This window comes from Plectropomus leopardus, chromosome 12, assembly GCF_008729295.1.
Source record: "Plectropomus leopardus isolate mb chromosome 12, YSFRI_Pleo_2.0, whole genome shotgun sequence".
NCBI classification, from domain to species: domain Eukaryota; kingdom Metazoa; phylum Chordata; class Actinopteri; order Perciformes; family Serranidae; genus Plectropomus; species Plectropomus leopardus.
Window position 1 is genome coordinate 22,516,339 of NC_056474.1, and position 22,575 is coordinate 22,538,913.

Sequence of the window (22,575 nt, forward strand, 5' to 3'; positions counted from 1 at the left end):
CTTTTTCTGTTTTGATTTGTTGAAACATGCTACATAAAACCTATGTAAATGAGACTGAATGTTATAATGTGATGTGATGTTATCAAAAGGGCACAATAAATGAGCAATCATATGATGCATTTTGCGGCAACCTTTACCCAAATTCAAGGCACCCAGGGTGTGTCGGCACCCACTTTGGGACCCTCTGATCTAAGCACCATTTTTGTCTGTTTTGTGTTTGCTGAATCTCAAGCTAATGCACCTCATAGGAAATGCTCCTGCAATGATAATCTGGGCTAATGGTAATTCATGACCCATGGCAGGATTATACTGCCGTTTGAAGCTGCTCCCAGCAGCAAACAAGGATCCTTTTGTTTGAGTCTTTCCAGGGTTTTTAACCTGAAACACAGATAGTGGTGCAGAGCAATTTCCAAAACAGTGTGTTTCTCATTTCCTTTGCACTCTAGGTTACACACAATCATGTGGAGGCACATATATATCTCAAACATGTGCCATGTCATATAATTACTTTGGTATATCAGTAACTCTACTAATAGGATGAAGCAAATTCCAGGAAAAAATACCATGCCTGAATAAGAGGATTTTTTTGAATGCGACTTTACTCCTATTCAGTTACTTTTAGTTGACACAGCAGGTGTGCTCTTCTGCTAAACCTTTGATTTGCATTTTGGACAATCCACACTTTGCACTTTGCACCATTTTCTCTCAGTGTAAGAATGAAAATGGGTGCTGTCTAAATCTTAAATTAGATGACATAGGAATGAAGTTGGATTAGTCCAAGTTTTAATTGTCTCCAGTGGAGTTTTCCCCAGTTGTATCCTTCTCAGCCAGGCAGACAACAGATGTTGAACTCTGTGGCTACTGAGGAATGTGTTGGACAAATACTGTAATCCTCTGACATCTTGAATTGGAGTGTGTGTGTGTGTGTGTGTGTGTGTGTGTGTGTGTGTGTGTGTGTGTGTGTGTGTGTGTGTCTGTGTGTCTGTGTCTGTGTCTGTGCGTGTGTGCGTGCGTGCGTGTGTATATCTGAGGAGATTTGATGACATAAGACTGCATGGAGCTCATTGTTTTGGGGTGTGTAAAAGCAATTTCATGACCTTTTTATCATTTCAAGATAATAGCAATACATCATTGAGCCAGCTATGAACTCTAATATGTTGTAGATATTTTGTCATAACATTTGATTCTGATATAAAAGAAAAAAAACAAAGACAAGATTTATTCATTTCTGGCGCAATTTTTTAATGTGTCACAAAATGGTATCCGAGTACAGAGAATTAGTTGAAATGGAATCCTAGGCTCTATCAAAATTGCTTTAGGCCTTAATGTTGCAGGTTGTAGATCCTATGTGAGACAGTAGTTCCTCGCACCTCTGATCTTCATCATGTGACATTATAGTTTATTATAGAGATATTTACTGCAGCAGTAACAAACAGCTAATGTAGGCCACTCGGGCAGTAGATCCAAAAAAATGTACAAACATAAGTTAACATTAGGGCTGATGATATCAGATTTTCACTACATGATTATCATGGCCAAAAGACAGTCATGATTATTATATTGCCATATCAATAGTAAGTCTGAATAATAATATTGCTGTTGTCAAATTCATCTTTAAGTTTATTTATTGTTGATTTTGTATCTTTTTTTTGGCAAATGCATTATATTTATACATTTATTAAACAGAATGTAGGGGGTTGAGAGAGAGTCTGTAATCATAACTGAACAAAATCAGACAAAAAGAGAGATAACACTTAATGGATTGGGAAAAAACAACCAGATGGTGTTGGGGGAGGGAGACAAGAACGGAAAGAAATTGATTAAGAGTTGCTGGATTATTAACACTATTATCATATGTGAGTTATTTACATGATATTTACATTTTTTAAATATCATGGTTATCGTCAAAACCGTTATATTGCAGATGACAAACCTACATCGGCCTCTAAACCAACGGTATCACAATGAGCTTACCTTGGCTTGCAAAGCAGGTTTTTCATACAACCTCTAATTCAATGTGAATCTTTTCAGCATCAAGAAAGTTACATGCGCATGTATTTTTTTTTTGTATTTTTATACTTTAGATTAAAACCCAAATGTATAAGGATACCTTCTTAAAGATGCCACAGATTGTATCTTTTGTTGTCGTCATTGTCCTTTGGAAGCTAAACCATTGCGGCACTTAAGATTTGAGTGGTCTTGAGAGATGGTGTGACAAGAAATTTGACCCTTTATTCAGCTGAAAAAATCACACACTGCTCAGAAGAAATAATAACATTTGTTGCAGAAAGGCAGCTCATTAGGTTGAAGCACAGTGATATGATTGCCATGGTCAGGTTTTACATTCATGTAAAGTTAGGACAAGGTTATCTAAAAATTTGAATTAATCTGACCTTCAGGAGCCCAGTTCATTCAATCACGTGAAGGAGTAGAGTCCTCCTCCCTTCGCCATGGGCCTCCTATGTCCTAATTCTGCGTCTGACAGTCATACTGATAACCAGACCGCCTCTTTATTCCATTTCAGCTCTATCAAGTTAACCACTGTTGTTCGTGATATGTGACATGAGATTAGTGTGTCTGTGTGTTCGCATGCAACCAGCAAGATCAGACATGTTATTCTGGATCAAAGCTGACAGACAGAGTGAAGGACCCTCGATACTTTTAAATCCACTGAGCTGATTTGTCCTCTTGGCTGCCCACTCTTCAGCGTGATCAGACGGTCCAAATTCACGCACGTTGGAAACTAGCAGTTCTGCCAGCCAGATTTTACTCAGCCAATAGCTTGATACACCAGCTAGCCCCCCAGGCCAGCAGTCTGTAACTCAAACCACCCACCAATCAGTCATCCACTCTGTGAGCCAGCTGGATCGGCAGTTGGTTTGTGTAATGTAGTTAGTCAGTACCTTTATGTACGTAGTTAAAGTGTGTCACCAAGCCAGCTGACCAGTCTGCTGTTTCTGTCACTGGCAACAGAGAGTGTAACGCCGCTATGATTGGAGTAATCACACTGCTTTTTATCACATCTCACACTTTATTCCTGTGAAAAGACATTTAATGCCTCCCCAGCTCACTGATACAATGGCCATATGCAAGCAAACAGAAATATTTTGCTATTCAGAGCACAGCAAGGCATTTAATGGCTGAACAATTAATGTTAATAATCAATTATAGATTGAGAAATGATGTCCTTAAATTTCTTTAATCAGTATGTTTTAAAGCCCATAATAGGGCCATGCATTTGTTGTCATGTTCATTAACATAATAACATACTGTCAGAAATCAAATTTTTAAAAAAAATCATGGATCCATTTGTTGGTCTAAAATGAAACTGCATATTATATGTATTCTAGTGAAATTCAATACTTTGTTTTTTACTTGTGTGACTGTGTTTTATCAATACTTACCTCCTTTTTTTATTTTGTGTCTCGCTTTGTCCTTTTTCCAGTACATCAATGGTGGAAACCTGGAGCAGCTTCTAGACAGCAACAAACACCTGAGTTGGCCCACAAGGGTGAAACTGGCCTGTGAGATCGCCAGCGGTCTGGCTTACTTGCACTCCAAAGGCATATTCCACCGGGACCTCACCTCCAAGGTTAGCTAGACTGGCTAATTGCTTGTTAAGAGGGGAAACCGTAGCTAAGAATAGAATTTCAAGCAGCGTTCTTGTGGCCCCTGTGCAACATAGTAGCATTTCTTGTAGATGTGTATTAATTAATTTATTTTTTCAGTCTACATTAGATTAAATTTGGTATTAATTTTTGATAAATGGGAGCGTTAACATATGTTTTTTTTTTTTCATTGACTCACAAGATGAATAAAACATATGGCAGGGTGAACTTTATAAATTGGGGGTTTTTTTGGTGACTTTTCCTGTTATTTTCAGCTACTTTTGCTAATATCAGTGTTCGGTATGGGGATGATAAAGCAGCCCTTTGAACATAAGGTCTTGTGTGTTAGATGTAGAAAACAAATGTTAAAGATGTTCGGTGTCTCAAGACACTCGTGCTCAGACTTTACTTCTAGACCTGTTAACCTCTCTGTAAAGAACACAATGTCACAGTCAGATGTGATAATCTCTAGCAGGCACCTTCTAGTTTTTCTACTTGACCCAGAGCCATGTTGGCATGGAGCTGGCAGGGAACAGGGACAGTATGCACTGTGCTGTTAACTCATATCTATTACCTGTCTGAGCGTATAGTTGTTTGTTCCTCAAATTAAAGTCCATTTGCTTATGACTCATACCTCAGTCATAAAACTCAGTGGACAAAGCAAATTTCTTTCCTCTTCTTGTTCCAAGCACTCTCTACTTCCAACTGTAACTTTATCCTGTATTATACTTGTATGTTTTTATAGATCTACATGTCAATATAACCTTCCATTATCAAGGGCTTATAAGATATAAAATCACAAAGTACAACAAAGGCACACGAATAAGCCAACGCTGCAGAAACATAAAGGGTAAAGTGACAGTGTAAGACATATAGACAAAAAAACAGGTACTTAACACACTGACTATATACCGAACATGAATGTTCATATGTTTATGATATGTATAAATGAATTGTGAGTATGTAAAATATTAACGATCAGGTCAACTCATATCAGTTTATCAAATATCATGTTACACAGGGTTGTGCTAAGGATGTCAGCAGTGCACGTACTGTTTTTTACAGTTCAGTTTCAGACCTGCTTGGGTAATATGAATGATGACTACAAAACACTAACAGTAAATTTACAGATAGTTCCTTTTTATGGTAAAGAGGAAGAGTCCAAATTTCATAGCAGTATGTTCTGAAATGTCCTGTTAATTCCCATTTTGTGATGCACAGAGAATAAGAATGAATATAATACTGAAAGCTTAAGTTTAATCAGGAAGTGGAGGTTTGGCTGATATTGTGAGGCAGCAAAACTTTTTTTGTAAAAATCCCTCAGTGTCACAACTTCCTTAAGTGCACGTGATAAATGTTTGATTATGTTTTGTCTGTGTTCACAGAACTGCCTGATAAAAAGTGATGACAATGGCTACACAGCAGTGGTGGGAGACTTTGGCCTGGCAGAAAAGATCCCCACCAATCTGTAAGTTCTCAACTCAATGCTGCTTTAAACGGATATATACCAGGTCCTAAATCTATGTTAGTAATTACAAATGACTTCAGTGAACCGAATAAATAAATTGATCTCTCCAACCTGTAGCTGTTCACTTTTAAGTCATTTTGATGTTTTATCTGCCCTCTACTGACCAAAAACTTTATCAGCAATACCGCTACACATTATAACTTTTTATTAATTACTCACTATTAGGCCTTGTTTTGTTTACAATGTGTAGCTGCACTGCACCTCATTTCACACCAGCAGTTACTCTTCTCATTGGCACTTTGGAAACCTGTCATGCTATAAAGTCACACATCTGGTACAATTTATTTTAAATAGCCATAAAAAGAGAGGATTTCTAAATGTCCATGTCTGTTCTCCACTATGTCTTTATTATTTTCTGATTTTCCTGTTTCAGCTATTTGTAACTCGCTTGACTGTGTTCCTCCTCGTTATACCAGGCACAGGGTTATTTATTAACACGTGTCTGGCACTGACATTAACAGCATGCTGTATAGTTCACATTCTCTGCTTTAGTGTTTTGATAACAGGAGGATACTATCAGTGCAAGGTTTTTTGTCATTAATGCTGCAGTAGCACAATGAAGGAGGCAGATTGTTCTCTCTTTTCTGAAACATGCTCAGGAGCAGCGTTGAAATGATTTAGGCAAAACATTTTTTCTATGATCTAGTATTATATTTCTTCACCCACAAGGATTTGAGATGCAAAATCTTGTCCAACTTCACCAAATGCAAATCAAAACACAGTGAAATCTACTGAATTTAATGGGTTAAAAAGCAATATTCATCATACAAACTATTTTAATTTTTTTTGAATAACTGATTGAAAGGTAAGACAGCAGTCATTCTCTCCTTGGTTCAATTTAAAACTGCAACTGTGTGTTACCTAAAGTGTACAAAGCTTACTGTAATTGACACCTCTAAGTGACTTTCTCATTATAATTGACTCAAATACATCAACATGTTGTACATTATCTGTGCTGTGTGTGTGTGTGTGTGTTTGTTGTTATGTGTAGTGCTGAAGCAGAGAAACTGTCAGTGGTTGGTTCTCCTTTCTGGATGGCTCCAGAGGTGCTGAGAGATGAACCCTACGACGAGAAGGTAAAGTTGCTAAATTTGACCACTTACCTCAAGTAACAAGTTTAGTTTAGTTTCTTTTATAGGGACCTCACAGTAGCATTAAAACTTTACATTATGCACCAGGAACAGATGCACTGTGTTTAGTGTTTGCAGCAAAAAGCCAGTTTGCAACACCTGTCCACAGGAGCAGTCATGCTATGAGCTTAGGCAGCGTGGAAAATAAACTCAGATGTCACATTAAGTTAAGTTTTGATTAAACTTAAACACCTGTGGGAAAGTTGATCATAAAAGCAGCAAAAAATAAGATTTATATCAAAGTAAAACACTTATGATACACATTAAAGGAATGGATTGAAATGAAGATGTAGATTACCCAGCAGTAAACCAGTTTGCCAGTTTTGAACAAACTAAATCTCTTGTGTTTGCCTGTCTTTTCTCTTGTCAGGCCGATGTATTCTCTTATGGTATAATCCTGTGTGAGATCATTGCGAGGGTCCAGGCTGACCCCGACTTTCTTCCCCGCACAGAGGTGACTGTTTATATACTTCTCAACTCTTTTTTATCCTATACCCTTGTGTCACTTTGTCTGCCTGTTTGCGTTGTACACAGATTAATCTGTTGGTGTCCCATAATTGAAACTCTGTTTTTACTGTGTAAAATTCACATAACTCATACAGGCTTTAGAGTGAGTGCTAAAGTCTGTTTTTCATTTAGGATGGAGGTGTTCCTTTAATTGTTCGTATCCCACCCTGGAAAAACTATAATGGAACTGTAATCATTGGCCAATATTATTCACCAATTGCTGCTCATGACATGCGTAATAAAATGGCATTTGTGAAAATGCCATTCATCAGATAGGAGTTCGGTTTTCACATTTAAAAAGTACTACTCAGTGAATTTTTACTCACAGCGATTTAATAACTAAATTAAAGGGATCCCTGTCAAAAATATTTACGTGTTTATTTTTTATTGATATCAGTTATGTAGTTGTAAGTCAGTCTTCTGATTAAATGGATTTCACTGCTCCCCTAATGTGAAATACATGCTTTAATTTAAGCTTTAATCTTTCTGCTTTAATATGCAAAGAAGGGACATACTAATTAATATATTTATGTTAACTAAATTCGAAACTTAACTAAATTGAAAAAACACAGTGGAATCCAGCTTTGTGACCCAAAACAATTGCAGCTACTACTTGTTTTATTTTTTATTTTGTATTTTACTTTAATTAAAAAATATTGGAAAAATATGTTACCTTCAGACTACATTTTTGTATCACACAGCCTGTTTTATTTAAAATTTCAGTGAACCAATAGAGCTCAAAATGCAAACTTTAGCAGTCAGCAGGACAGTGTCGAAGGGATTAGTGTGACATGGGGCTGGTTTAGGCAGAAGCGATTGAGCTCTGTCTTTCTCTGTCTTCACCCCATTTTAAGACAGGTAAATATGAACTTCCTGTTTAACTTTAATCCAAAATCTCTCTGTCTTCTCTCCCTCCTGAACAGAACTTTGGTCTGGACTATCACACTTTCCAGCACATGGTCGGAGACTGTCCGCCTGACTTCCTCCAGCTGGCTTTCAACTGCTGCAATGTGAGTCCAACACACTCATGCCCAATCGGTTTGTCTTTGTCTCTGTCATTTAAAACATTAACAAGCCATGTGCCTGCTAAAGTTAGTGCCAGGTGGTCATATTTGGTCATATGTAAAGGAATACTTCACCTTTCAAATGATCGTTTATACAACCATTTCGTCATGTTATGTTGAACTAGTGAAGAAAACTGTGTGTCTTTAATGAATTGATGTAGAAGGGGGCCACGTTTACCAGCGAAACTATTTTAAAACATCTGTTTACAAACTCTCACACAACTCGTGCAGTATAATCCAAGCCTCATTTATCCAGTCTTTTGTTGAGTGCTTCCCAAACAGACAGCCCTTGCTGATGGGGAACTGAACTAAAAATCCAACTTATCTGTGCCAGACTCCGTTGACAAAAACAGTATTTTTGCCTCGCTGAATGGTAAATGGACTGCACCTGTATAGCGCTTCTCTTGTCTGCTGACCACTCAAAGCGCATGTCACATTCACACACACACACTCACACACTGGTGGCTGAGGCTACCTCACAGGGTGCCACCTGCTACCCAGTAACCACCCACAAGTGCTTATACAACGATCAATTTTGGGTTCAGCTTCTTGCCCAAGGATACTTCTAACATGTTGACTGAAGGAGCCACGGATCAAACCACTGAGCTTCCGGCCTGCTCTACTCTGAGCTACAGCCGCCCTCACACGTTGAACATGGGAGCTGCCGGTCTACCACCGTCTGGATTAGCAATTTTGTGTTTGTGTTGTTGTGTGACTTTCGTGTTTAAAGGATTAGTTTGGATTCAACAAAGTACCCATTTTTTTGATTCTTCATTTACGGGAGGCATGTGAATTCCAGGAACTCTGTGTAACACAGGGTGAGTTATTGATACGCAAATGGTAATTTGTGTGAAGTATTCCCTCAACAATAACGTATTTATGCTCAACTTTTCTGTGTTGAGAGAAAGACACTTACCAAGTGGCTCATCTTGGTTGTTTCTTGGGATTTCCATGGTTTAATTTTTAATTTCTTAATTAACTATTTTTCCCCTTGTTCAGAAACAGAGCGGCAATCGGATTATCTGAATAATCGGATTTAGATCACTGTCCGGGGGTCTTCTGTTCACTAAAAGCTGGATCAGTTACTTCACAGCTTCTCTCGATATTTATTGAATGATTTGCTGTTAAATTGAGTAACTTTTGAGATGAGGAGCAACATGATGTACATTGAACCAAAGCAAATATCCCTATTTTTCATGAGTTTAATTTTTCTCACATCACAGCATAATCACTGGACTGGAATTGTGATTTTTTTTTTCTGACTTAAGTACAAACCTCAGAGGATGAGGGCATTAAAGATTTTGGGCACCCTGCTGACTGATCCTATATTGGCTCCCTCCATCCCTTCTCATCCATGTCTGTTGTCTGGCTTTTATCATCCTTTTCTCCCTTATCCTCCATGGAAGTCTTCTTCCAGCACTGTAGTGTCATTTCATTTTCTCAATAGTCACTTTTACAGTTTCTTTCTAGCATTTTATTTCAACTCTCTTGAACTTCCGTTTCAGCTGTATGTCATTATCTTGTAGCCACATTTTTGTCTCCCATCTTGTTTTTCCATCTGTTTTTTCTCTCCAAACAACAGTCTGCCTCATATAATTTTTCCCTCTTCCACTCTGTCTGTCTACCTCTCCTCATTCCATTCAATTTTTGCTTCCCCTGTTCTTCATCTTCAACTTCAGTCCTTAATTTATTTTTCTAATTGTCTTAACTTAAGATATTTTCAATAAAGATGCATGATGTACCATCTTTAACATGAGCATATCACAGTTCAAAGAAACAATACCCAGATATTATTGCCATAGATCTGGAAATGTAAGCTTGCATTGCATCCCCCAAAAGAGGACCTTTTCTTCTTCATCCATGCATGATATGATGGTATAAACCAGGTGATGACAATGCCGTTTCTAACACGGTATAATGATTTGGGGTAGGTGATGTAGCATATAAAAGAAAAAATGTGAAGTATAGTATGGTCATTTTAAACCATTTCTTAACTTAATTTACAGAACAAATACTATATCATGATAAATGTTGTCAGCGTGATATAAAATTACATATGCCATGCCATATCATCCACCAGTTTTATATATCTACTGGCTTCTCTTTTGTACCACTCTTTGTTGAGAAATGTTGTGTGTCAATGTAAAGTGGCAATAAAAGCCATAAAACAACCTCCCTTTGAGCCATAACACAATATAATAGACTTCCTGGATGATCAACTTGTCAAAATGTTTTAAGAGGCATCAGCTATAGTCTTGTTTGTTTATGTAAAGAATTATAATGCTGAATAATCAACAGTAATATTTTCTTAATGTTTAACTGTTAGATGTAGCGCTTTTGTAAATGGGAAGTAATCTTGTTGATGCACATTTTCCTTTTCATGCATTATCTGATGAGCGCAGTCGATTCCCGCTTCTGCGCCATGTCACAGTACATACATATAAATCTCACCCTTTTCCACTTCTCTATTGTTTCTCACTTCCAGATGGACCCTAAACTCCGTCCGTCCTTCCCAGACATCGTCAGGCACCTCGAGGAGATTCTTGCGCGCCTTAAAGTTGAGGAAATGGAGCAGGAGTGTGTCCCACTTAGTGGGGACAACGACAAGAAGACAACACCCAAAGGTGAGTTTGTCATTTCAGCTTTAGCTTAACAGTCAATTAAAGTCACCTTATTTTGTGTACAAGAGGTTGTTTGCTGATTCTTGTGAAGGAAGGTGGTAGGAAGAGAAAATAACCTATTTTGTATCCCTCTCCCGGCCTCCCAGGCCCCCCGGCTCTGCTTGTGCTCTTATTTAGACAGACTGCTGCCAGCCGCTCAGCTGGTCAATATTTCACTTGTTATCCTGTTGGATAACTGTGCCTGACAGAAACTTCTCTCCTAACACCAGTCCCTCTTGCAGAATATGCTGTCGATTCCATGTTTGTTCAGCCATTTACAAGGATACTGTTTACACTGTCCTCACCCAAACATACAGCCCGATTTGTTAAAGCCAGATTTAAACATCACTTCCTTTGAGTCGGATTATCAGCTTGTCAGGAGAGTCGTATTCCTATTTCCACTATTACACTTGTATCCCCTGTTATTTGCACCCCAGTATGATATTCAAGTAGCATATTTGCAAAGTCAAACATATTCTTCCATTAATCCATATCACTCCAAAGAACTGTAGCACAGAGTCTTTGGCTGCTGATAATATAAACTTCACCATGACTTAAGAGGAAAACTGGTCTGAGATTTTTAGATGCCTATTTTGAGATACTTGATCTATGCAGGCCCAGGTTTCACTTCTAATTTGGTCCAGTGTACCGCCGCCTGCATGTCTGACCATCATGGAGTCAGCAGGCAGTAATGTTTTTGTTTAGACAGGCCAAACAGCTTCTCTTCCTCAGTGCTACAGTGTGTGAGGAAGGAGAGCACAAACATGATGTTACAGGATGAAGGAGTGATTTATAGTAGTGACACAAATGTGGTTTCTTACATCTGGTATTGTGTTTAAAATGTAGATCAATGTAGACACAATTGATGAAACACAGCCAGGGTCCGTTGGCATAAGAAATAACTGTTATGTAGCCTTTATTGTGCGGAAAACATGGCCTGGATCTGACAGTTCTCACTCCGTGTCTGCTGTTGATTATCAGAGTACGTAAGAGCTCCCTCTCTCTGTGTTTACCGATAACATCAGCATTTCCTCAAAACCAGGATCACCCTCATAGTAGAAATTGTGTAACAACTTTTTATCCAAATGTTTTTGTAGCTTTTTTGGTCCTTATGAGTCATGAGTAATATTTTCATTTATTTCCTGGCATGAATGGTTACATGATCTTTTAGAAGTGCAATGGTACTTTGAGATTTGAAATAAAACAAGATGTTTTCTTGGTTACCTCAGTTGTCTGTAAGTATCATCTTAGCAAACTGATTTTCATCCAAGGAAATACTATTTTAGTGCTTACATGCACAATCTCTTTCTTAACAATATAATCAATAACTGCAAAAAGAAGACTTATTATTATTGTAGACTTTTTTGATCCCTATTTTTGTCATCCTTTAATTCTTTCTTTCGTTCAACATTTTTTTTCCTGCTGCAGCACTTTAAAGTTTATAAGAATATTAATATCCAACCACTCTACAGGGAAGATTTTTGCCTTAAAGGTGTCATCCAGTGGAATCACTGGATGAGCAGAGATTCAAGGAACTCATGTCTGTGTACTCTGTGCAGGATTTAGCTTGTATTGCCACCTAGTGGTTACATTAGATTCTCCATTTCACCATCAGAGCACTATTATCAAGACATGACAATAAAGTATTGTCATAATATAAAATAAAATATGAGTACATCTTTAGTCTTAAGTTGTGCACATTTTACTGTCAAATTTGATTACTTGATGTGAATCTTATGCAAAATGTGTCATAACAACTAAACTGTCTCTGCGTTCAAGGTGACAAGATCCAGGGCTTCAAGCGGCAGAACCCTCTCGGTTTCCACGATGATAAAATCCCTCCGAAATCACCCCGCCCACGACGAAACATCTGGCTCAGCCGTAGCCAATCAGACATCTTCTCCTGCAAACCAGGAAGAAAAGTGAATGTCCAGGACCCTTACTATAACCCCCCTATTGCTCAGCGAGCATCTAAAGCCCACAAGATCAACCCGTTCACTGCTCGAGAGGACCTGTGTGGAGGCAAGATCAAGTTTTACGACGTGCCCAGCAAGTCCGTGTTCTCGTTGGTTTTTGACCTGCACTCGCCTCCGGGGAGTATGTTCAGTAACCAGCTGTCTACTCACGGACCAGGAGGACCTCAACAGGAGACGTCTTACTACTGGCAGCAGCTGCCAGGAAGACAGTGTCACTCCTTGCCTGTGTCCCCTCAGCTGCCCCGCTCCGAGGTCTTTCACCTCGCTGCTGCTCTTAGCTCCAATAATAACGGTTCTGTTATGTGTAACTCCAGCCAACTGTCGACAACGCTGCCCGGTGAGTTGTCTGATGAGGATGACCTTTTAGCATTTTTGATATAAATGAGAAAAGTATCAGCACACTCAGATCTGTACAAAATCCATTTTAATTAGCAAAGACCTTTTATTGGTTTTATTTAGTTTGACAGTTTATAGCTCCAGGACATCAGATAAGTCTGATAATGGGTGAATGTTTTTTTTATTTAAAAACAAGTTTAATATGCAAAAAAAAAAAAAAAAAACTTGCAACGAGCTTTAAACATATAACATCAGGGCATTATTTAGCATTTAAAAACAAGACTGCACCTGATTTGGATGAAGTTCAGGGTTGGTGGTTATGTATGTACATGTTTTTTGGCAGTTGGTAAAAGTTGGAAGCTGTTGCAGGAACTAAGCCACAGGCACAGTTTGTTTGTTTTTTTTAAACTCTATCACCAAATTAGATAATAATAGCTCCCTTCCTCTCTTTTTTGTTTCCCTCTTTTCTGCTGTTTTCCCTCAGCAACTAACTCCAGGTCTGACGCAGGCCTGGTGGGAAATGATGTCCGGCAGAAGGCAGTGCTGAGCGGCTGGGCAAAGAAATACGTCGTGGTTGAGATCCCCCCTTACTGCAGGCAGAGAGGAGGGGAGGAGGACGGAGGGGAAGAGGGGAAGAAGGATGGAAGGGAGGAGGATGAGCTTGGGGAGAGCTGGTCTCCGATGGTCCCCAGCAGCGAGAGAGACAGTGGGGAGGCAATGGACTGCTCCAGCAGCATGGAGGAAGAGGAGGAACGAGAAAGAGGGACAGACACCTGCCCCATGTAACACACATGTAAATCTACACACACACACAGACACACACGGAGGTGTTGGTGGTGGTGGATTTGGACAGAAGGGAGATTTTTACCCCTGGATGGAGAGCACAGAGGCAGTAAACCGACACACCGTATACATTTTAAAGATTTTGAAAAATAAAAGCACTTGATATTTTATCTTTCAAGTGAATGTATCACATGTTGACTCATAAATCAAGCACACCTAATGATAATGATCTTTCAAAGATATTATCACGCAGGTGTGACGGGACAAGTCTCCGTTTAGCACAAAAAAAGAAGCTTTTATCAACACAATGGACACTTGGCATAGAGATTATTTTTTTGAAAAAGTTGTTCATATTTAATATTGTGAGATGATGTAGATTTTTTTTGTCCTTTTAAGGTTTCTTATATTAGGCGTCTTGTGTATGATAAGGGGTATTGACGATCCCTTGTGTTGTGTAAGTGTGTGTTTAAAAATCAAAGCTTATGTTTTGATACCTTGCCCATGTTCCTTGTTAGACAAATGTTTATAATAAATCGAAACAAATCCCATATTTTCAGATTAACATTCAGATAAGAAAACTAGAGGTGATTTATAACAATTGAGTGCCTAAAAACCAACACTCACAAGACAGATGATTCATCTCAAACCGTCCTAGCAACCCAGAACAAGACTGCAGTGTTAAAACATTTTGCACTGTCACACCTCCTTCAACCTCCTTTAACTAATTCACAGGGAACTCTGCCTTGCAACAGCAAGAGTGAATTTAGAGAGGATAGTTTTAGGTTAGGACCTCATGTGGTCATTAGTCATAGCGGCCTTTGGTCAGATGCACTATAAATCTGTCTAACTCACACCACTCAGCAGTCAAAGCAAAGCATTCACAAGCAATGCTGTTAAGACATCAAATTCAGCAAAAAAGTACCTTGTAAAGTTTCACATTTCAGATGTCAGAATTCACTTGAATGCACCACGTTTTTGAAATAGTCCCCTTTTGCAACTCATTAACACACAATGATGATGAAATGATCAAAAAATAAAGCCAAAACAGAGGAATAAAAAAGAAGAAGTTTAAAGCAAGACTATGTAACATTTAAGACAAAACAACATCTTCTTACAAATGGAAAGTACATTTGCAAACAATAAAACGCACCCCTACTCACTTCAATACACTCAGGGATTGAGCCACTATAGTTTTTCTTGGTCTGGTTTGACCAAGAAAAGCTATATGACTAATGTTAGCAGACACTGACTAACTAACATATACCATTCACATCATAATAGCACATGGCTTTACCAGGATTTTTACACATATTTTCTACGCTCAGAATGTAGTCCTTAAAAGCAACTTACTTCATGTGCCATCATTGAGTAATTACCACTTATGGCCACAGTGATCGCTGTTTTTTTTTTTTTTTTTTTAAAGTTGCCTAGTCTAGCTTTAAAGTCAAAATTGAATATTTTTTGGAAGAGGGTGCTCCCTCACAAAATCGATCTCATGTCAAACTTCTAATAAAGGCCAGCAGTAATGTAAATTAGATGTGAATTACATACAAAATCAGATAATTCAGTTTGAAATGTTGCATATATGTTCTTTAACAGTGTTATCAACAAACAGTGATTATCGCTGATAACTATTTAAAAAAAAAGTCAGATATCAGCCTGACAGAAAGTTGAGATGACAAAAGGCTTTCCTGGTTGGACTATGCAGTGCGTGCAGACTGTTTCCCTCAGTTTATTCCGTCCCATGCATAAGATACATTCACATGTCATGTGTTTAAAATGAGTATGAAAGACCAAATTTGGGAGTAATAATGTAAGTAAAATCCCACACAAACTTCACTAGATTTAATTCCATCTCGACCAAAGTGTCTTAAAAAACTGTAAACTTCCCTGACCTAGAAACTCAGAAGAGCTCATGGCTCAGTCTCATAGAATACAACTTATGTTTGATGAGTTATATTTTAATTACATTGGGCCTTTTAGTTTTTTTCCATTCAGATGTGCCTGATGTTGAGTTTTCAGGGTATTGTGTGGAAAATATCCAAACCAGACAGAGCTTAGCTGAGCAGTATTTAGAAACATAAAAATGTCTGTTCTATCACAAATAATTAATAAATAAATGTAAACGTACCATGAGTTTTTCCCCCTGAAAATATGGTACAGCCTGAGCTTAAGTGAGTAGATGTTACCTAAAGGTCGAGTGTATAGGATTTAGGAGGATCTAATAGCAGAAACTGTATATAATATTCATCACTATGTTCTAATTAATTTATAAACACCTGAAAAATGTTGTTGTTTCTACAGTAGCCTAGAATGGACAATCAAACACTAGCTCAAGATAAGTCCATATGCATATTTGAGTTCTCCTAAAAACTTGGCAAACCAGACGAGTATCAGTTGGTGCAGTTTTCAGCCTCACCACTAAATGTCACTAAATCCCACACACTGGACCTTTAAAATTTAATGTTTATTCTCTTTTAATTGGAGCGCATTCCTAATCTGAAGCTAGATATCTCACAGCAATTTAGTCATACACACTCCTTATATGGTTGCTGCTAACATTTGGTTTCATTGTCTTATTAAATTGGTGGTCTCATGCATTTTCTACTCACACACTCCAGTAAACATCTGAAATGGATTACTCTTTTTATCATTGATTCTCATTTGGCAGGTTTGTTAAAACATTACAACTGTTCATCAGTGTTGGTCTAAATGTTTCAGTGTATAAAGTAAATGACTGTTATGAAATCAGATTTATTTTTTGTTGAACCAGTTGTCTCCTGCACTTCCTTACAATGTTCTCATTACATTCTGCCGATCTCAGTCCGATCACGTCAGTAGGAACTAAAATGCACTTGTACAGCGATATACACGGCGATGTCCCCGAGCTACTTATCACTACTTTTCTATGCAACCAATGTAACTTTTATGACACTGTTTTACAGTATAAAGAATCTAATTTGATATTTATGAAAAAACATTTTTCATGTCTTACCTTTGTATATTTGTGTAAAAAGTTTGTGTTACCTGCCTTGATGAATACAGATTGAGATGTTTTTTGCTGATCTAATAACAAAGCTTCTCTGAGTTTTCCTTGTTTATTTATCCTCTTTTTTTCTCACTAAACTCAAAAAAGCTCAGACAGCCTGGATTTAAAATTTAGAAAGCCATATTTGTTTTAAATTGAAAGTTAAAATGTTTGCTTTTAGGTCTGAGTTGCAGGTTCGAAGACTAAGTTCATCATGTGGACAGATGCTGTTAAAAGGTCCTCACTTTATCCCCGATCAAGTGTCATCGTAGAGTCTCAGCTCTCTGGTCATAACAGGTTGGTTACAATAAGAAATGTTAGACTAGTTTATTGATGCAAGCCTAACCCCAGTTTCTTTCTCTCTCAGGTCTCAGAGCAAAGCATCCCGTTTCCTGAAAGTCAAATCAGAAGCAATAAGACTCTTCTGTCCATCTGTATGGGAAAACGTGTCTCCTGCAGAATAAGATAAGATATTCTGATTAATTTTACAAGTTGTCATTAATTTTTAAAAAAAGAAAAAAGAATTGTAGCCAGAAATTACATATAATTGTTGCTTATTTTGTTCTTAACCATAAAAAAGGGGATTTAATATGTATGAAAATATGAAATAAGGAAAAACAACATAAATAAAATAGATCTTATAATACTTTTTTTTTTTCAAATTTCATTTCACGGTACAAATCAAACAATACTTTAGGGCAATGATAATACACCACAGGCACGAACCGGGCCTCGCTTTTGAGCAACAACGCACTTAGAATTAAATTGCCTAACTGAATGATAAAGAAACTGACCAAATGAAATGCAGACTTAACATGTCTAACATAGGCATAAAAATGACCCCATTCATATTTTAAAAACATTTGATCAACCTACCAGTCCTGTCTTTTACAGCTCACCTCAAGCATCACTAAATCTGACAGATTTCAGAGTTTGGTGTAACGTGGAAGCAGCTGAGCACCTGACATCCTTATAGATAAATGAATTTAATTCTTTATCTACAGTATTTTATTGAGTGTATTTTTCATATTTCTGTCTGTGTGGAGGAATGTGCATCATTGTATCATAACAACAATCCAACATGTAAAGCAAGCACTTTTACAATATAATGTGACAATGTGACTGTTGGTGCTTTTCCAAAGATATTACTACACAAGACATTTTTTCATTAATAAGAATATAAGCAGTGTTGATAGTGCAATGTTGCTATGACTCATCTAGAACAGTCGCTCATTGTACTATAACAGAGCCTTTTAAAACAGGGCGATACACATTTAAAGAACCATACCAGTGGATTCACGTGTTTACACTTTTCGTTCAGATTGGATTTACTGACCATTTACTGAGAATATACATTTTAATGTATTATTCTTGCAGTTTCGGGCAGCTAATTAAATTTGGTAAATACATTTTGGTCAGTTACTGTTGTGAAAAAATGTAAACTTGATGTTCAGAGTGATGGATTACACCACACACGTAAAGTTCAAGAGTCAACTGTTTTGTTTTTAAACTGAACAGTGAAGAATGGATGCCACTGGCTGCCTGGAGCACAAGAAAAAAAATACTCGGATTTATTTGTAGTTGAAATTGCAACCACAGTAGTATGGCCCTTTAAATGAAATTGTGGTATTACAATTCCAGACTAGTTTGTTTTATTGTTTCGAAAAATTGTGTTAAATATAATATAAAACTGTTTGAAAGAAGAAAATATACAATGAAACAACGATAAAAACAAAGAAAACACTTTTTTTCAATATGTGGGCGAACCAGCTGTATAAAATAAAACCCTGTGAGCTCAGTGAGCAGTTTTCTGATGGGACTTCAGGCTGGAGCGCTGGGTGAAGCACTTCCCACACAGCGAGCACTCGTAGGGCTTCTCTCCGCTGTGGACCACCGCATGTCTGATGAGGTTGCACTGTTTGGTGAAGCTCCTGCCGCACTGCAGGCAGCTGAACGGTTTCTCTCCCGTGTGACTCCTCAGGTGCTCCTTGAGCTGACTGAACCTCATGAAGCTTTTGTCGCAGTACGTGCAGCTGAACCTCTTCTCACCGATGCCAGACCTCCAGGGCGTCCTCATCCTCCTCGCCAGGCCGAAGCTGCTGCGCCCACAGAAAGAAGACGGCGCTGGGTTTGGTGGCGTCAAATCCTCACTTGGGTTTGAGTCTCTATACTGATGCTGTGATTGTTGAGGAATCACGCATTGATCCATGCTGTTAATCTGAGATAAAGCACTGTGCCCTTCATCTGGTTGTGGTCTCTTACACCCAAAAGTTCTGGCTCGTCTTTTCACTCGTGCTGCGCTCACAACGGCTGACTGTGATTTCCCCGCTGAGTGAATTTGAGGCACCACGTCTTCTAAATGCAATCCACTCTGAGACGGGAACACAGAGGGAATCGGCTCAAACTGCTGCTCAGAGTACGAGAAGCTCGAATTAACAGCGTCCCTGCACAGATTGGGCGACCACAGCTGTCCGTCACCTTCCTCTGTCACAAACTTGTGGGCTGAATCGAGAGGAGCCGCGTTCTCATCTGGCTCTTCCTCATTCTCGTGTTTTACTACCAGCTCTGCCTCCGTTTGGTGTCTGCTCTGCTCTGGGAAAGTGTCGTAGCCGTCCGTTGGGGAAACCAGAGATGCGGGGTCACCTGAGCCCTCAGCTGAGTGGTAACGCTCTGTAAAGCCGTCAGGCTGGGCAGGTTGTGAGGCGTCGAAACATGATGGCTGCTCAGGTTCGGAGACTAAGAAAGTGAAGGAACCACACATCATTTTACACTAGAAAATATCAATCTCAAAGTCTAACTCTTCTTTTGATACCACCCCTCCTTTCACTGCCAAAGAGCAATGCATAAAACATTAAGACAAAATACAAGTTTTTGTAAAGGGGACCTATTATGCTTTTCCATATTTTCTGTAGTATGTGTAATGTGACGCAGTTAAATGTGAATTGTAAATGTGTAATGTATTAAGCGTGGCCGAAGTTTCAAATAATGAAGTAAACGTAATCTCTCTGAGTCAAAAAAACCCTCAGACTTCAGATCGGTCCGAATACTCAGTTCCGAATATTTTTTCAACTTTGGGGACAAGCTGACGTCAGATAGTGACAGATTTCTTTGTATGGTCATATGCTTCAAATGCATTAATGCAGGTGTCTATATTATGTAGACTACACTAAAGCTAAATGCTAATGTCAGGGAAACATGTCATCTTGGTTGCAGTCAATTTCTCCCTGATTTAAGTTTAGATTTCTGCTGTTATGTCGTATTGTGTTTTTAAGCTTTTATGTGTGTTTTTTCACGGTTGAAAGTGTCACTATTCTCCGTTACAGTCACGCCGAGATGCAGAGGATCCGGAAATGCTGACCAACCAGAAAAGACTGGACTTTCTTCGGGAGAGAGGCTTAAAGAAACAGACGCTAAAACAGAGCTTCCCTGACAGAGGGTGAGTACAGGTGTTCTGTGTTCTGGTAGAAACTCAAAATACAGGTATGAACTTGAAAAACAACAGAAAACGTCCTCTTTAAAATTTGAGAGGATTCAGCAGATTCAAAACTTCATTCAGGTCAATAAAATGCTGTCAAACCGAGAGTCACTGGACCAAAACTGGAACTGACTGTGCAGATGAAAGGGGATTCAAATACAGCCTGTGGATCTGAATTTGTTTGGCTCAAGTTGTTCCAACAAACAATTAGTGTAACACTTGCTGTGTATTAATATGCCGGCTCAAACTTATTTTTATAAATTGCAGGGAACTGTATTAAGGTCGCATATCAGGCAGGTAACTTGTAGTATTTTGACTGGCTGACTGAAAGTACAGCATGTGTTGCTCATCATGAGTAACAGCAATTATGATTTGTGCGGTTGTAGAAGTCCATGTGACCTGCACAAAGTAATTCATAGTAATGGTGATGTTAGTGACTTTGTGTGTACGTAAGTGGTTCATTGAGGGTACTGTGACATAATGCTGCTAAACTATCTTTTTGCTTTATACTCTGAACAGTAACATAATACAATAAAAATGTTGTCATATGTTCATTACTTGTAAACTAAACTAACATTACTGTTATTTAATTATATAACAAAGTATACACCTGTTGCTGATAGCATGATGAGTGAAGGGAGCGTCTGATGTTTGTGTTTGAACTCACTTAATTTGTCCTCTGAGTTCCACATGTCGTCCTCGGCACACTCCTCTTTGATCAGTATGTGTTCAGCTTCATTAACAGTCTCCACCTCTGCACACTGCAACACCAGGCTCAACGTCAGTACTCACACAGGAGAGATTACCTACTTAGGCATTAAATGGAAATAAAAACTGTGACATACAAGTTTTTATACTTTTAATATTTTTTCAATATGTATACTATACATTTACTGAGTCATAATAAACCAAAAAGCTAAAATATGCAGTGAAATACAAGTTATCTTGTTTTCTTGTTTATGTATTTAATTTTAACTTTATTTTTAAGCTTACAAATGGGACACTACTTAATTATCAAAATGAGATTTTTTTTATACTATTGACTGAGTGGGGTTAATAAATCAATTGAGACAAAAAAATAACACTTTTTATGATTAATTAATTGTTTAAGCCGTATACCAAGCAAAAATGTAAAACATCCATAGGTTCCAGCTATTAAAAGCAAGGAGCTGTGAATTTCAATATTATTGTAAATTGAATGTATTTGGGTTTTGGACAAAACAAGCGATTTAAAGACATAACATTAGGCTTTGACAAAATTATAATGGGTATTTTTCATTATTTACTGGCCTTTTATTGGCTAATTGGTCACCTGATAAATAAAAAACTGATTAATAAACATTTAAAAATCATATTTAGTTTTATTCATACCTGCTGGGGTTGATTTTGAGCCTCAGCATCCCACTCTGTGCTCTGTCTCTCTTTGCTCATCACCACTTTGACTAAAGGAGTGAATCTCTCGGCTGCTGGAGGATAAAATACTGAGGAACAACAACAACAACAACAACAACAAAACACAACGCGTTTTAAAAAGCACACACCAAAGACTTGACACCAGGAAATAAAATCATCTTGCCACTCGTTCTCACCTTTCCTCCTGGCTCTCATCCTGGTCCTCCTTAGCTCAGCCTCCATCACCTCACACTTCCTCTTCAGCAGGTCGATGTCCCGCCGGCTCTGGCTCACCTCCAGCCGGAGCACCGCGCAGCTGTCATCCACACGCCGGTTTATCTCCGCCACCGCCGCCTTGGCCAGGACCTCCATGACGGACAGTAGCTGGCTCTGAAAGCCGCCGTTCTCCATGTTGACGCCGACTTCGGCTTTACAAGCAAACATAAATAAATATATTGACCTGTACACGCCTGTATCTCACTCGCTGTCAGGATAAATGTTTACAAATAGCTTGTCAGAGGAGTGGGAGATGCTGTGTACTTGCGTTGTGAATTTCTTCCGCGGATGGTTGGGGGAGAGAGTCGCTTGTTTTTAACACCCATTGGCTCGCACGGGCGGTCTCATTCTTGCTCTGCTTTTGTCGCATTAATTGCAAACTACTTTTTTAACTAAGATACTTAGACTTATTCTGCTTTATGAGATGAATCCTGTTTTTCTGTATTTGTTTTTAGCATCAGCAATGTCGTTGATCTAGCATTGTTTCCGCCACTTAGGGACGCACTGGAACCCAAAACGAGGTTAACGTGGCAGCGTCACTTGCCTGTTGTATTACCGTAAATATTCGACAACATGCGCACGGTGACCCCAGCGCCGGAAGTCCGACCTCAAGGGCCACATAGTGAACTCAGGTTATTAAAAATATTTGAAAATATGACAAAGTTGCTGATAGAGCGATATGCTTTCTTTGTAATTCAATACCAATAATAACAGAACACATTTCCTAAAAAAAGACTACCTTGAACTGATCAAAATTACATTAATAGGCTTATATGAAGATAGCCTGTAAATCCCATCATATATTATTAATA

General features: G+C 38.4%; 2 protein-coding genes across 2 annotated transcripts in view; one reads left to right on the forward strand and one right to left on the reverse strand.

The window, feature by feature from the left end:
• LOC121950939 (dual specificity testis-specific protein kinase 2-like) overlaps window positions 1-16,665 on the forward strand; it is a 35,748-nt gene extending 19,083 nt beyond the window's left edge. The window contains exons 6-13 of the mRNA XM_042497076.1: window positions 3,446-3,592; window positions 4,994-5,076; window positions 6,128-6,212; window positions 6,637-6,720; window positions 7,697-7,783; window positions 10,323-10,461; window positions 12,277-12,810; window positions 13,294-16,665. Of these exons, the coding sequence (XP_042353010.1) occupies window positions 3,446-3,592; window positions 4,994-5,076; window positions 6,128-6,212; window positions 6,637-6,720; window positions 7,697-7,783; window positions 10,323-10,461; window positions 12,277-12,810; window positions 13,294-13,595 (1,461 nt within the window). The 3' untranslated portion in view covers window positions 13,596-16,665. The remainder of the gene's footprint in view (window positions 1-3,445; window positions 3,593-4,993; window positions 5,077-6,127; window positions 6,213-6,636; window positions 6,721-7,696; window positions 7,784-10,322; window positions 10,462-12,276; window positions 12,811-13,293) is intronic.
• A 1,666-nt stretch (window positions 16,666-18,331) lies between these two features.
• On the reverse strand, window positions 18,332-22,261 carry si:ch211-155e24.3 (uncharacterized protein LOC100150696 homolog). Its single transcript, XM_042497077.1, has 4 exons — window positions 21,685-22,261; window positions 21,467-21,576; window positions 20,763-20,856; window positions 18,332-19,356 (listed from the first exon to the last, which is right to left on the reverse strand). Exons 1-4 carry the CDS (start codon window positions 21,929-21,931, stop codon window positions 18,416-18,418), a joined length of 1,392 nt encoding a protein of 463 aa, XP_042353011.1. The 5' UTR covers window positions 21,932-22,261; the 3' UTR covers window positions 18,332-18,415.
• Window positions 22,262-22,575: the final 314 nt, after the last annotated feature.

Coding starts and splice junctions, on each gene's coding strand:
- si:ch211-155e24.3 (XM_042497077.1), bottom strand. CDS start 21,931: ATGTTTGCTTGTAAAGCCGAAGTCGGCGTCAACATGGAGAACGGCGGC. Junction 21,577..21,684: donor GATGAGAGCCAGGAGGAAAG/GTGAGAACGAGT, acceptor GTTGTTCCTCAG/TATTTTATCCTCCAGCAGCC. Junction 20,857..21,466: donor CTCAAAATCAACCCCAGCAG/GTATGAATAAAA, acceptor CTGGTGTTGCAG/TGTGCAGAGGTGGAGACTGT.